Source organism: Micrasema longulum, unplaced genomic scaffold (genome assembly GCF_059751315.1).
Source record: "Micrasema longulum isolate JH-2025_06_02 unplaced genomic scaffold, ASM5975131v1 h1tg002503l, whole genome shotgun sequence".
Taxonomy (NCBI): domain Eukaryota; kingdom Metazoa; phylum Arthropoda; class Insecta; order Trichoptera; family Brachycentridae; genus Micrasema; species Micrasema longulum.
In genome coordinates this window covers 17,393-32,398 of record NW_028279645.1, presented here as the reverse complement: position 1 = coordinate 32,398, position 15,006 = coordinate 17,393, and the positions used below count along the sequence as shown (strand labels likewise).

Genomic DNA, 15,006 nt, shown 5'->3' with positions numbered 1-15,006 from the left:
CAAGCAGTTAAAAAAAATCGAGTGTCGTTTGATTTACCTTTTTTTTCAATCGCATCATCGATGTACCGTATCAAGATGCAGGGTCATTTAACGCATCTGAATTCTCACCGAATCGGCCAATAAATTAGCCAAGTTCCCTTCGTCTGTGGGTCCCACGTGACGTGTGACGTGGGCGGCCTTCCCCGCCGCCCGCGCCCGCGCGGCCGCCAGCCGCGGCACCCAAGGCCGTCTCGACTGCTCGACTCTCGACCGCGCCGCGCCGCGCGCCGCCGCACGCGCACGCCAGTCGCTCGCCGTAGCGATGTCCCCGTGGTATATCTCGGTCTTTCGATACTTCGGATAAATGTACTCGATATTTTATATTCGTTCCTTTTACCAAACAGTTTAGTTTTCCTCCAAACTAAAAAATCTCTTTATGTACAATATTGTTTTACCTCTTGTAATGGTGAAGTCTTGTTTTATGAATTGTTTTTATAATAACGTTAAAATGTTGAAAGTTAAATATGCAGAAAACGTATTTTTAAACCATGAAAAAAGAGACGATTTTATCTTACGAATATTAAAATGTTGCATTTTCACAACAAGAAATAAATTTGTCTTTTTACTGACCGATAATTCATTTTTATGTGTGTACTTAACACCAAGTTTTTAGTATTCATTTGAGTAGTGGTAAAAGCGTTTAGCTATTTTTATGACATCCCGGGTTCCAACCTCTCAAGATCGACCTGAAATATTTTTATTTTTTAAAATCTATAACAGTAATTTGTTTTCTTGGAGTGGCATCAAAAGCGTATTGATTATCTTACATTGTTTTGCATTACTGATATTCATTTTTTCTTGTTTGACTACGATATCTTTACTTTTAGCAGTAGTAGAGTAACTGACAAAATTTCCTTGTGTAAAAGTAATAAGATATTATTTAAAATAGCGAATATCGGTTTCCAAATTTTGTTCGTTTACTTGGTAACGAATCATTTTATTAAAACAGTATTCGTTAATCGGTATAAAATAAAGTACCGCTTGTTTATGTATTTATTGCACATTATGCTTTTTATAGCATAGGCATTTATGTTTTCAAAAGATCATATTAAAATAATAACGAATTAATATTATCGAATACCGGAACATGTTCGATTACTGAGTAACGAATATTTTTATAGAACCGGTATTCGTTACTCGGTAGAAAATAAAGCATTACATATTGAACATCTTTACTTTAGTCGCGCGCCTTCGGTTCCCCGCTAGTGACTAGTGAGTGCTCTTGTAACGTTTCTCGTCCCAGTTCGCAACCGCAGCAGTGATGGAACCCATAACGGAAGTCTAAGTGCGGGTTAGTTTTTCGCGAGGTATTTTCTCACTTCCCCCGAAAGTTTACGCTCTCTCAAGAAAAAATATTTCATTTTAGCCTTCATGAAAGTCAAGGTAAACTTATTGTCTACATATGTGCATAATGTCATAAGACCTTTTTTAAGGCCGGGTTGTTTGATCAGTAGAAATAGTAAAAAATTAAAAGTAAGTTAAAGTTTTATAAAAATATTATTTCTTCATACAAAAAAATATTCTGTTTTTGAAATTGTTACTATTACTTTCGATTTTTAACTATTACTAACGATTTAACATCCCGACGTTATAAATTAAAGTGTGGCTCGATTCACCGATATTTCGATTTTAAGTGATTTTCTAGACAAGTTAATAGTGGGTCATTTATATTTGAAAAAAAATTTTACTGACGTATTTAATCTGTGAACTTTGTTTAATCGATTAAAAAAATTAATCGTAAACAAATTCCAAGGTTCCGAGTGTCTATTGAAACACTGTAGGAAATTGATTCGGAGTCGTTATGTGCGTGTGTGTAACTAAATCTATTCGACATCTTGACGGATAGATGGATACCGATTCCTTCGTTTCTTGCGTCTTTAGTTTCGTGTTATTTTTTTTAGCTTCAAATCCTCGACATTATGATATGATAATATGTAGGTACCTATAGTTTGCGGTAGTCCTCTATTATTTGAAGTAACAAACACTTCGCCAAAGTGTTTATCGACATTTATTTTTCAAATATTTAATCAACCGCGATATCGCTATGTCGAAATATACTTTATAAAAAACATTTTTCTTCGCCATCTATACAGCGTTGGCCTATTATAGTGAACGTATAAAATATGTTCTTCCGTGGTTCTTGAAAATCACATATTGAATTCGCTAAGAAATTAATAATAATTTATGATGTTTCTTCATTCGCAGATTAACGGCCGCCCACAGAGTCCGGCCGAGTCGCCCCCGGCGATGGCGCCCCCAGCACCCGCTGCGCCCCCCGCCCCCGCGGCGGCCAGCCAGAAGGCCCCCGCCCCCGTGCTGGCCAGCACCAAACTCCCGTCTCCAGTGGTGACCCCTTCCCCGTCACCCACTCCGCTAGCGGACCCCAGCTCGCATACCAAGAAGACCGCTAAGGACTTCATCTTCGGAAAAGTTATCGGGGAGGGTTGCTTCAGCACCGTGTATCTCGCCAAATACATCCACAATGGAAAGGAATATGCGAGTAAGTAATACCATCGTGTTTATTTTATCTTTATTTATTTATTAAAAGAAAACAACAGCCATTCTAACAAAAAAATACATATCTATTTCCTCAATTGTATTTTCTTGCTAAAAAATACATATCATACCATTTTCACTAATTTTTCTAGACCTACATAATATTGAATCCGGCTTTGTGACAAATAGAAAGCTATTTAATGAATGCCGTCATTACCAGACACATCCATACACAATACCGCCATCACCTGCTAAAATGATGGTAATTGGTGTTTCTAAAATCTTTTTATCCTGAATGTATTTAAAATCTCCGACTATCCCTTTGTTTTGTTTACACGAATATTCGTTAATTTCATTGTTGTGTTGTATAGTTTTGCTCTTATTAATTATTTTTTTCTTCCACAGTTAAAGTGTGCGAAAAAAAGCACATTATGAGGGAGAAAAAAGCCGAGTACATCAAGAGAGAAAAGGAAGTTTTGAATATGCTTTATAATGCGAGCCACGGATTCGTTCGGCTTTTCTGCACTTTCCAAGACGCCGAGAGACTATATTTTGTCATAACCTTCGCTAAAAATGGCGAACTTCTGCCTCATATCACTAAAGTCGGATCGTTCGATCAGAAATGTACAAAATTTTACGCCGCGGAACTTTTATTGGCTCTAGAGGAGATGCACAAAAGAGGAATAATTCACAGAGATCTCAAGCCCGAAAATATATTGTTAGACGAGAAAATGCATACTGTCGTTACAGATTTTGGATCTGCCAAAATTATCCGCCCCACGGACTCCGACAGTAATAGCGACAGTAGAGGAGAAGACGAGGAAAATGCCAGCGGAGAGATATCTCGTAGACGCAGAATGAGTTTCGTAGGAACGGCGCAATATGTCAGTCCCGAACTCTTAACCGAAAAATGTGTCTCCCGCGCTTGTGACCTCTGGGCCCTCGGCTGCATCATCTACCAAATGGTATCGGGATTGCCACCGTTCCGTGCGGGGAGCGAATACCTCATTTTCCAGAAGATCATGAATTTGGATTACGAGTTCCCCGAAGGATTTGATCCAGAAGCCAAAGATCTAGTTAAGAAACTGCTCGTTCTAGACCCTAACGACAGGCTGGGAGCCCGTGACCAGGGAGACCGTTACGACAGCATAAGGAAACACCGCTTGTTCGCCGGAGTGGATTGGGACACGCTCAGAGACAGTACGCCGCCGCCCATCTACCCTCACCTGTCAGGTCGCGCTGAAGAGTCCCAAGGACCTCAGTACCGAGTACCCGATCACCTCGAGCCCGGGTTGGGAGACCTTCAGCTCTGCCGCTTGGAACTGGATCTCGATGACCCCGCAAGCCTGCTTCCCACTAATCCACAATGTAAGTTTTATACCAATTTATATATTTTGTTCCCCGGTTCAAAGTGTGGGTAACTGCTATAGACAGATATGTAATAAAATATGCACGTTTTAGTTTATTCAGTGTATTCAAACTCAATTCCAATAATTTACAACATAATAAACGCATGATGCAAATAACGCATGTTCGTTTACCTATGAGGTCGAAAATCCTTGTAACGCAATTAGAATAATGCAAAAGATACGTTATGTAGCTCGAGACGGTTTTCGCGTCCGATACACTTAAACGTACGAGTATAAGCATACAATATACATACTCCATACTTGTGTGCATCAAGCGTTAGCTCGCTTCGATGCAGGAACCCATTTCAATAATCCTTGCGGTAGGTTCGGAATCAGTATAATATAAACGCGCTGTGTATGTTGGTGCATACATACAAGACATATTATTATGCAGTCTCTGGCTGCGGGCAATGTCCGTCGCGTTGGCTAATTACTGAATATGAACTACCACAAGTTAAAGGTTATTATGCATGAATTCATTTGCTTTACCATATTTCCATTAACTCCATATTTTCACTAAGCCCAAAATGTCACACAATAAACTTTTCAGTTCATAAATTCATTGAATCGTGTCGCGGAAGAATGATAATAAATTGATATGCTTTTCGTTTCATTTCGCTTTTTTATATTTTATGATTTATTTGTTTGATTGGTGAATTTACAAAGTAACCCAAAATTGAAGTAAATATTTTGCAAACAGTAAATTTTGGAGTACCCCAAGGATCTATTTTGGGTCCAATATTATATATTTTATACATTAATGATTTGTCACTGTACAATTTCAAAGGAAAAATTATTATGTATGCCGACGACATTGGACTATTCTATAAAAATCAAACAGACGTATTAACAAACAATGTCATAAACAAAGTCCTAACTATGTTGACTAAATGGACAAACACAAACTTACTTACACTTAATGAAAAAAAAAGCAATATTATCCATTTTGAATCTTGAAAAAAATGTCACAAAGTAGATAGATGCTTACATAAATAATGAACGACTTACTGAAATTGAACATGTTAAATACTTAGGACTAACAATAGACAGACAATTAACATGGACAGTTCATATCAACAATTTAATTAGCAAAGTGGTGACATTATCGAGTCTTTTTTTAAAAATCAAAAATTTTGTTCCAAAAACGGAAAAAATTCTAATGTATGAAGCCTATGTAAAAACTAAAATATGTTTTACGCAACTACTATGGGGAGCAGGATATCAAAATGACATAAACAGACTACAAAGACAACAAAATAAAATATTATGGTTAGTATATGACCTTCCCTATTTAACTGCAACTGGAGAAATTTTTAAACAAACTAAGCAATCAAATATAACTGAACTCTTTCAACTAGAATCATTAAAATTTATCCATAAATTAGCCACTAATGTAATTGTAGACGAAGAACTAAAACTTGTAAAAAATTGTAGTCAACATGGACATAATACGAGAATATCAGACAAATACCATATACAACTTTCTAAAACAAGACAAGGACAATCAAGACTAATGAACCAGGGACTGAAATTATACAATAAACTACCAGACAAAACTAAACAAAAGACTTTTCAAAAGATGTAAAAAATATTATTTTGAACTACAGAGTATGAATAAAAAATGCATATATTATTTTATGTAAAAGAAATGTAATAATCCGTAAGGGTTTATAAATAAATTTTAAAATAAAAAAAATATTTAAAAAAATTCCTGACTTAAATTTATCTATAAATCTGCATGATCTATAAATCTACATTTCTTATCCCCATCTCTTATGTACAAAAAGCATTTTGCTCGAAAAGTGGCGACGCTTCCAGCTGCCCGAGACTTTCCGGCAACTCGTTAAACATTTTTAAACCTTATTGTAAAGGTTGTTTTTAGTTCCAGTCAGTCTCACCTCCTGTGGAAACCCTTATTGTATCGAACACTTTCCAACGTTTGATATAATATGTTCACCTAATAGCATAATTGCGGTTAGTGTGTTGCCGCTATTGCCATCACCTGAGGTGTTATGGTTCAGCCGACACACTTGTGTAACCGTCGCTCGACAGACGTGACTTATAGCCATCTGCACTGTTTGCCTTTTATTCTCTTTTTCTGTTTTGTCGCTGTTACTACCGTAGTCCTAGCGAGCATCGCTTGAGTAAATATTTTCATTCAATAATATAGTTTTCCTCAGCGCCAGCCACCGTTGCTATGTATTTATATTTGTACAAACCTGTAAATAGGCTTTAAGAATATACGCTGCGCAAATATTTTTCCATATGTCGTACGTCACATTTTACTTTTCCGGCGATATTTTTTAGCTTCATTGTAAATATCCGTCTACACATATGCTCTAAGCTTTTGTGTTAAAATATATTTTTTAATCTGAACATATTATTTGAGGGTTTATTTCCCTACTATCTCAACATGATTTAAATTTATTCCCCATCGTTATAAAGTTCTTACTTATTTTTTAAGGTTAGTCTAAAAAAATAAACTAACGTTATCTTCCCTGTTTTTACACAATACCCAGTTAATGTAAAATATCGTCTATACATTTTATTTTATTGGTTGTTTGGAATAAATTGTTATTTGGAAATAAGCTCGCCAGTTTGCAAATATTGTACATAAAGACAAATCATATTCTGGAGTGCCATGTACATAGGACGTTTTAATTGGTCCCTTTCTTTGTATTTAAAAAAAATGCATTACGATAATCTAGGAATAATTCGTGCTGCCTCGCGACGCAGCGCGTAAATCGGCTTTCGGCGCGACACTTCTGTCGCATTGTTTTTCTCTCGTCTTGTATCTTGCGATTCTTGCGCGGACGACATTTAAAGTATCTCGCTATAAATAGATAGGAAGATATTCGATGCAAACACGTCTGGGTTCGGGGGGATTCCACACTCCCTTCTCTTCATCTACGTGTCTGTCTGTGACGTTAACGTATCAGTAAATGGTCGTTAGTCATTACTAAACGTAAATATTCGGGTTTTTCAATTCGCGTTACTTTAATCGTTTTTGTTTTTGTGATACGAGTGTCACTATAGTATTTTCTTCGAGTCTACCAAAGAAACTCGACACCCTACTCGTATGGTGCATAAGACGCCTCCGCGGAATTTGAACGCAGAGCAGACATAATACTAAAAGAGATGACGTCTGTTCCGATGGTGAATTTAGTATTTAACTCCGCCAGAAATGACGTTAGTCCTCGACCTCTGGAAGTTCTGCATAATCGACACCCTAGAGTATATTATCACGAGATTGCTGTTTCACGGAGTGATTTTAAAGAGTCCTACTAGTTTCAGGTAGGCGTTATGATAAATGTACTCCCGTTTAACTATGCTTTGGAATACTCACTGCACGAACTAGAAGTTCTTGACTAAACTACTAGTTCTGCAGCAATCGGAAATGTATCTGCAATCTGCAACCGACATAAAGTTCCGATTCCGTTACGTGACATGCGGCATTCACCATTCTCCCTTCCTGCTCGACTTTCACTCTCACGAACACCGCTGAGAATGTTTTAATAATCAGTCCGCGATCCGAAGCGCTCTGGGTGCATTCTCTATCTCGACTTCCCATGGCTAATATAATCTCCGAAAACCGGCCTCAGTTTCCCAACGGCGGTGGCGGCGGTGCGCGGCGCGGCCCACTTGCCGTGAGAGAAGAAAGTTCCGCCAGCAGACAGCGCGGGACCGCGCGACCAGGCCTAGAGTGGCCGGCCTTGTTGCGGTATGCGGCACTCTACTACCAAAACTTATTACCGCGCGGAAGACTTTCGATTCTTTTGTGCCTTGAATAATTCGCCACTATTTCTCGCAACCTTTATAGCCGAGGAATTTCCTTCATACCTAGACCTGTATTTTTGCCTTTCTCCTCAGTATTCAATAGAATGCCGCGAAGCTTCATAAAGGACAATGACGAAATGTGTTAGGCCAAGACACGCTAACAATGTTTTGATTATTTATTTGCCACTGGAAAACGCGTTGCGCCACAATCCCTTGTGTGGCGCTGTCTGTACAGAGTACTGACTCTAGGTCGTATGATGATAATGTGGTACACTGTACAACCTTGCGGACTACTGCGCAGATAGCAGAGCGCTAATATTGCGCAACCATCACCTCAAAACAAAAACGATCTTGACTTTCTATTCAGCGGCAGCGAAAATGGGATTTCTCTTTGTCATCTCGTTTTAGATCTGGATCACAGTATGAACTGTGGCGTTTGTTTTTCGGTACTATCGTATATATTTAATAGGTTAAATGTTTTTTTATGCTAGTTCTTAATTGATGAAGCGAAAGAACTCTAGATCGAAACAACAAAGTCGCTTCATCTTTCTTTTCTCTTCTGTCCCTTTATTTCCCGGATCCATCAACTAATGGAAACATTGCTGATTTTCGTAGTTTTGAGTGAATCTCTACCGTCATTCACCTCCACCTTAGTTTCTGATTGACGGTCGTGTTTGTTGTGTATGGTGACGCATTTACGTATTGCAACAACTCTCGAGGCATTACGTTTTGTTTACGGCTCTCTCACGTAACCATTTCGCTGACCGACTTTCCGCCTCCCCTCTCCAGTCGAGGCCGCCCACCGCTGGATGAATGAATGCCGCCCGTGTGCTAGTCTGTTATTCTGTTGGATACCAACTACCAAGCTAGCAGGCTACGGTGCATAGCGTCGGTTAGGCTACTCTCCAGCGCGACATTCGGCTGCGGCCTACTTTGTACGGTGTTGCGCATTTTTGTTTTTAATACCTGCCCCAGATAATGTGGTCGTCGGTAACTTGTGGCGATTTACGCAGTATAAACTATGTACTTAAAAAAAAGTTTAAAGGGTGATCCACGTAAAATTACTACTTATCAATACCCGTTTTCACTTTCGCAAGAATAATATTATAAAGCAAACATATTATCGCTTTTCCCCTTATTTCATTTCTTCCAAATAATGTTCGTGTTGTAAACTCCATTATACTCGCTTTATTTTCCCCTGCTTTTTGTTTCACCTTACAGCTAACGCAGTCTAACGACTAATTCAACTATAATTACCTACCTGTTTCATTATGCTATTATCTACTTGAAACTTCATATTTAGGTCAGGGCCCTTCGCGAAACAATCGGTTGACACACATTGATCGCTTTTTGCGCTACGAATGACCATCTAATAATATAGCAATCTTATTCGTTATTTAATCTTTAGAACTACTAATGGGTTTTAGTGGTTCGTCCATTCACTTTTCTATATTTAGTTGAAGTATGTGGCGATTTCAGCGCGAGCACCCGCGCCCGGCGCCGGCGCTATTCCTACCGGGCGACGCGGCGCGAGCGCGGCGTCGCGCGTCGGTTTCGCCAACCGCGGTTCTGTCTACCATCTCGTGTTAATAACACGTTTATTTTTTTAATATCCTTTTAAATGAAAGGCGTCTAGACTCTCTAAATAGAGCTCAATGTTTTGATGCTCACGAATGCGCGATTATGTAATAATTCTTTTGTGACGGCGCCGCGCTCGCTAAACTTTGTATAGAGGTCGACTAGCGTATCTCCCTATGTTTTAGCGTCTTTAATTTTTACAAATAAAACCTTCATTATTTAATACTGATTTAAAGAATAACAACATTGATTTGAAAATTTTCTTTTAAGCGTTTAATATGCGATTTAATAAGACATTTAAAAAAAAATCTTCACACATTTTTTTTTGCATTCAACTTACTGTAGTTAAGGATAAAAATATTTTTTAATGATTTACAAAACGTAATTTTTTTAAGAATAAAAATATTTTTTAATGATTTACAAAACGTAATTTTTTTAAGAATAACAATATTTTTTTTTGATTTACAAAACGTAATTTTTGTAAACAAAAAAACTCCTCAAAGGCATTGTAGCATGCGGAACAGTCTTCTGGTGCCAACGAGATACTTCTCGTCACATTCTCAACAAAGGATATGTGATACACTTTTATAATATTTTGTCTTGAACCGGTCTGCTTGAGATTCGCCTCGGTCTGGAGTTGTTCGGAATTGTTTACGCAAACAATATAATACTTCCAAAATTATTTATTAAGTTATTATGTACAGGCTTAATATACAATATATTTGTTAGTTTCGTTCTTCATGCCATTATTTTATTTTGTATTTATTTATTCGTTAAAACATTGCTACATTATATACTTGTATATGATATTCACGGTTAGAAAAATAAACTCACCTTTGAAAAAATCTAATAATGTTTTATTGTTAACAGGTGGTGGAATGTGCGACATCTCACCTGATGAATTCAAAAAAAGACTAGAAAAGCAGCGCGAAAACAACAAATGGCACAGATTTGTCGAAGACAACCTCATCCTGAAACACGGACTGGTTGACAAGAGAAAGGGACTATTTGCAAGGCGAAGAATGCTCCTCCTCACAACTGGCCCTCGACTCTTCTATGTTGATCCTGCAACTATGATAGTCAAAGGAGAAATCCCTTGGTCCAAAGACCTTTGGGTAGAGCCCAAGAACTTCAGAATATTCTTCATTCACACGGTGAGTTATTCTTTTGATTTTCAGATATAATTAAACAGATATTTTAAGAAACCTGCTGACAAGCCGGTTTCGCGGTTTAGTGGGTTTCATTTTTTTTCCTCATATTTTCTGTTCATGTTTACCTTCTTAAATAAAAATAAAATGAAAAAAAAAATATTATTTTTTAACTTTGTAATACCATTTATGGAACAAAATTTCTAGTGAATATATTATCAATTTTTTTTTTGTTGATAAACCCTAGATTTAACAATTAGAGGATTTTATTTATTTAACTATTGAAAGTTTTTGTTTGTAGTAAATTGGCAGGTATTTTAGTTCTAGGGAACCAATATTTTCCTAACAAAAGATTTTAGTGTATTCATAGATGCAGAAGAAATAAAAGTTTTGAATCAACCAATGACAAGTTGTAAGCCTTTCTTCCTCTCTTAGGGTATTTATTATGTATGTACGTTATGTAATAAGTATTTGTTTGTCGTTACAGCCGAACAGAACATACTACCTGGAAGATCCCGAGTCGTTTGCCTTGGAGTGGAGGGATGCCATCGAGGCCGTATACCGGAACACGTACCCATGCAGCGCCTACCACCACCCCACGTAGGGGGCGCGCTCGACAGGCCCCGAGCCGGCGCCCCCTGAACACAGGAGACCCCCTGAGGACCTCCCCGCCGCCCCCTGTATATAGTACTATTGCCCCTAGGAGTTGTACAGTAGGGAACCCGTGGCGACCATCCACAATGGACCGGGTCCGGAGTTAGGCGACCATTGCGACTAATGAAGAGATAGATAAAGTTCCCGAGACGTCAGCTGCGATGTTCTGCGCTATTATCGTCGTAAATAGTCGGAGGAGATTGCTGCTAATTGTGATAAAGAACTGTTAATAATATTGTTTATACACTGCCTCTGTGAAATGTTCCTTGAATATCTGATTTGTTCTTAGATTGTAATCGGGCAAGTGATATCGTTTACTGGACTTGTAGATAATGTTTTAATTCTCCGGTGAATGATCCTTGCCGAAAATTAACGCGATAGTTTAATTTGATACTGTTAAATTCAAATTTACCGAGTGCAGATTATTACTGCCTTTAGGGAAATTCAAATATAAGTAATAAAATTATTTATGATTAATAATAAGTAGCCGCCAAATTGTTCAGTTTTATTTATAAAAGTTCTCTAAGTAAACTGATTTAGTTTGCGTAATTGGTGTCAGATTGAGACGTGGAGTGTGTTCACTGAAAAGTGTTTATAGTACCAAACAAATATACTATCAATATATTATTGTGTATATATCATTTTATGTTACTATTTATATATTTAGGTAATTCTGCCAATATTAGATTAGTACTTTACTAAATGGTTGCCTTAAGGTAACAGTAAAATTATTAATCTTTTACTATAGTTGGTTATTTAAGTAAGTGATTGCCAGATCACAGTTTCTCCAATTTTCCTAAAATCTTGCCAGATGAATATAATTTATTTATTAATTAGCTTAATTATTACTTGTTTATTTGGCAATGAGAGACTGATGTAAAGGGTGATCGATAAAACACATACGAATCTTCGTGATATAGAGTTGAAAAATGTTATGAATTTATTAATTATTGTGTTTCGAGCACAGAATTATGTATTTATATACAATTGTTTGTTTTTTTATGATTCAGTTAAAATTTCTATGGACTTCCGTAAATAAAATGATTGTATTTTTTTTTTGTATTAAATGTTTAAATTTTTGTTCTTCATTGAGTAAAGTTAATAATTTCAAATCAACATTATCCATTCCTTTATATGAAGATCCTATGTTGCTATTTGGAGACAAATGTTGGAATCTTTATGTATGGTTTTAGTTTTCATGAATTGAAAGAAAATCCATACATAGAAATGACTGAACATTTTTGGTGAACTATCAATCTTATATCACTCCCGCAACACTATATTAGTGTTTCAGAGTTTTCCTTTGTTATCCAGCGTGTTTACACCAGCGTGATAATAATAATTATTGTAATCTTAAGATAATAGCTTAATTATTTATAAATATTATTTGACACACATTAATTGGAATTACAAATTTAGTAAATGTTTAAAATTGAATTAAAGTGTTTATGTATATTATAGTACACTTAATATTCACCCGAAATTGTTTTGTGTGGTTAATTTTTCATTTAGACTTTATTTTATAACACTATTTTAATGCTGGTTTTATTTATTTAAATATACATATATTGTGTGTTCTGCAGCATTTCCTTCTGTTGTGATTCTTCTGTGTCTCTTAATTTATATTATATCTGTGACTGTAAATTAAGGATAAGTGTTATCAAGACTGATAGTATTTTCTGGTATGTTTATTTTAGCTATTTACTATGTCCAAAAGATTTTGTAATCTGCAGTAGATTTTCTGTTGGAAAACTAGTTGCCTCTGGAAACATTTGCTTTTTCATGATATGAAGTAGTTCATTTACAGAGGGCCTTCATTTAATGAAAACAATAATAGTATCTAAAGGCAATGCTAAATTTTACGCCAATGTTTATGTACATACATAGTATACCATAAATGCTGTATTTAATATTGTGATTTAATAAAATTGTTATTAATAAATTTAGATAAAATTGTACATCTTCAATGTTTTCTGCAAAATTTACTTGTAAATATACCATTCTCAGATGAAAAATTGCAAATTTTCGCAAAAATGAAATTTTGAAAAAAGTTCATTTAATGACCATTCTGTTGTTTTCCAATACAATTATGATTTCATGGCATCATTATTGCATTTATTTATGGCTAACATATTCATACTTCAAAGCGAATTGCAATAGTGAGTCGGAATTGCCTTTTATAGATTGAAACTAAAAATGCAATGTAAATAGCACCATGAAGCATCACTGAGTCGGTAAAACCAATTTCTAATGCTCAATTGCGATAACTCCGAGAATTATTTATTTCAACTGATATACTAAGTGTAAGTAATTCCTTGGGTAGATAGCAAAATAATAAAATATTATTAGAATTAATACTTATTTAATTTAATTAACTTATAATGCAAGTATTTCTTTCATCTTGAAATAAAACATTTCAATATAATTTACAAACTCTTTTACTTGTTCTTTCCCATACCAAAAAACCCTTCAAAACCATAAAAACATATGGATTTTTTAAGTACAAAAATTCAATGATTATTTCTAATGAGATACTGAATTATTCAGTCAATTATTGTTGTGTACATCATGCATGTGACTCCGTGTTTGATATCCGGTGAGACACTTTTCTATGGCTAGTTCTGACAAAAAAAATACAAATTTTAAATTATCAGATATTTATAAAAATCTCCGAATAAATCAGTAATATTTATTTGGGAAAAAAAAATATTATCTACCCACTCCTGGACTGAGACCCGGATTTGTCTCATTATTGTCACTAGATGATAGTCATTATTTGTGCTAATCATCAGGTGCAAACAACTGCTGAGTTAAGATTTAAATCATTTACGCTATTCTAAACTAATTATTCATGGATGGCGCTTTAATATTTTTTATTGAAAAATGCCATTTTTATGTATTTTCAATGGAAACTTTACAAAACTTGGTTTGCGGAAACTTTACACCATATTAATAGTAACAAATACCATAACAATATAAGTAAAGGCCTTTTCACAAAATGGTGTACAAAACAAAAAATAAGATAAGTTATTTTTTGGCAATGGCCCTGAACCCTACTGTGGGTTACCTAAATGCGCTCCTCGTAATGAGTTTATGTCACGGGCCTAGAAGCAGAGTGTAATGCTCTGGCAAAAAGTGCCTGGTCAGCATCATGCGAAGGAACTGATAAAAGAAAGTTTTGCTTTTGACCTAATAAAACTCAGACGAAATCAAGTGAGGGTCATCAGTAAAGCCTTTACAGGGCACTGCAGATAGAACAAACACCTTGCTAGAATGAACCTTTCCGAAACTTCTAGATGTAGGTTCTGCAGTGCAGATGAGTAAACACCTATACATATTCTATGTGAATGTGATGCTTTACATCATAAAAGGAGCCTCATCCTCGGTGGACCACTGGTTAAACCTAAGGATGTTAAATAGCTCCCACCTACCAGAGGTGGTTCCTTAATATGTGCAAAAGTCCAGTGCACTGCCAAATAAAAATATGTGTAAAGAAATTAGTAATTGTCATAATTGATATTGAAAATTCAAATGTAATATGAAGAAACAAGTATTTATTGCAACATACTCTTACAGCATTATATTCAATACTAGCGCCAAAAGATCTAGCGAGATCGACTCCAGTGAACGATTTTCTCGTCTTGTCTACGCATGCGCTGTCCTCACCATGCATATTCGGTTTTGCACAATCTTTTGTTTTGTAATTTGAGCAAGATAGACTATACTTCATACCGGTGAACCATGCTTTAAGCTAGGGTTTCCTAGGACAGCGGTGCCCGTATCGGCTGTAGTGAATGGCGATGCGGTAGACAGGTGTCGTAACGGAGACTAGAGAGTGGTTTCCTAGGAAAACGGTGGTGATAACATTTATCAACAGCATTTTCCTAGTAAACCACTTTCTAGTC

General features: G+C 36.1%; 1 protein-coding gene across 3 annotated transcripts in view; it reads left to right on the top strand.

Annotated features, from left to right (window-relative positions):
- LOC148272069 (3-phosphoinositide-dependent protein kinase 1-like) overlaps positions 1-13,534 on the top strand; it is a 30,834-nt gene extending 17,300 nt beyond the window's left edge. For 2 of the 3 annotated variants that reach the window (XM_088240571.1, XM_088240573.1), the window contains exons 2-5: positions 2,245-2,539; positions 2,941-3,903; positions 10,170-10,453; positions 10,935-13,534. In XM_088240571.1, coding sequence (XP_088096697.1) covers positions 2,245-2,539; positions 2,941-3,903; positions 10,170-10,453; positions 10,935-11,051 — 1,659 coding nt within the window. In that variant the 3' untranslated portion in view covers positions 11,052-13,534. Of the gene's footprint in view, positions 1-1,213; positions 1,423-2,244; positions 2,540-2,940; positions 3,904-10,169; positions 10,454-10,934 lie in introns of those variants that run through there. The other variant, XM_088240572.1, reaches the window with a different exon arrangement.
- Positions 13,535-15,006: the final 1,472 nt, after the last annotated feature.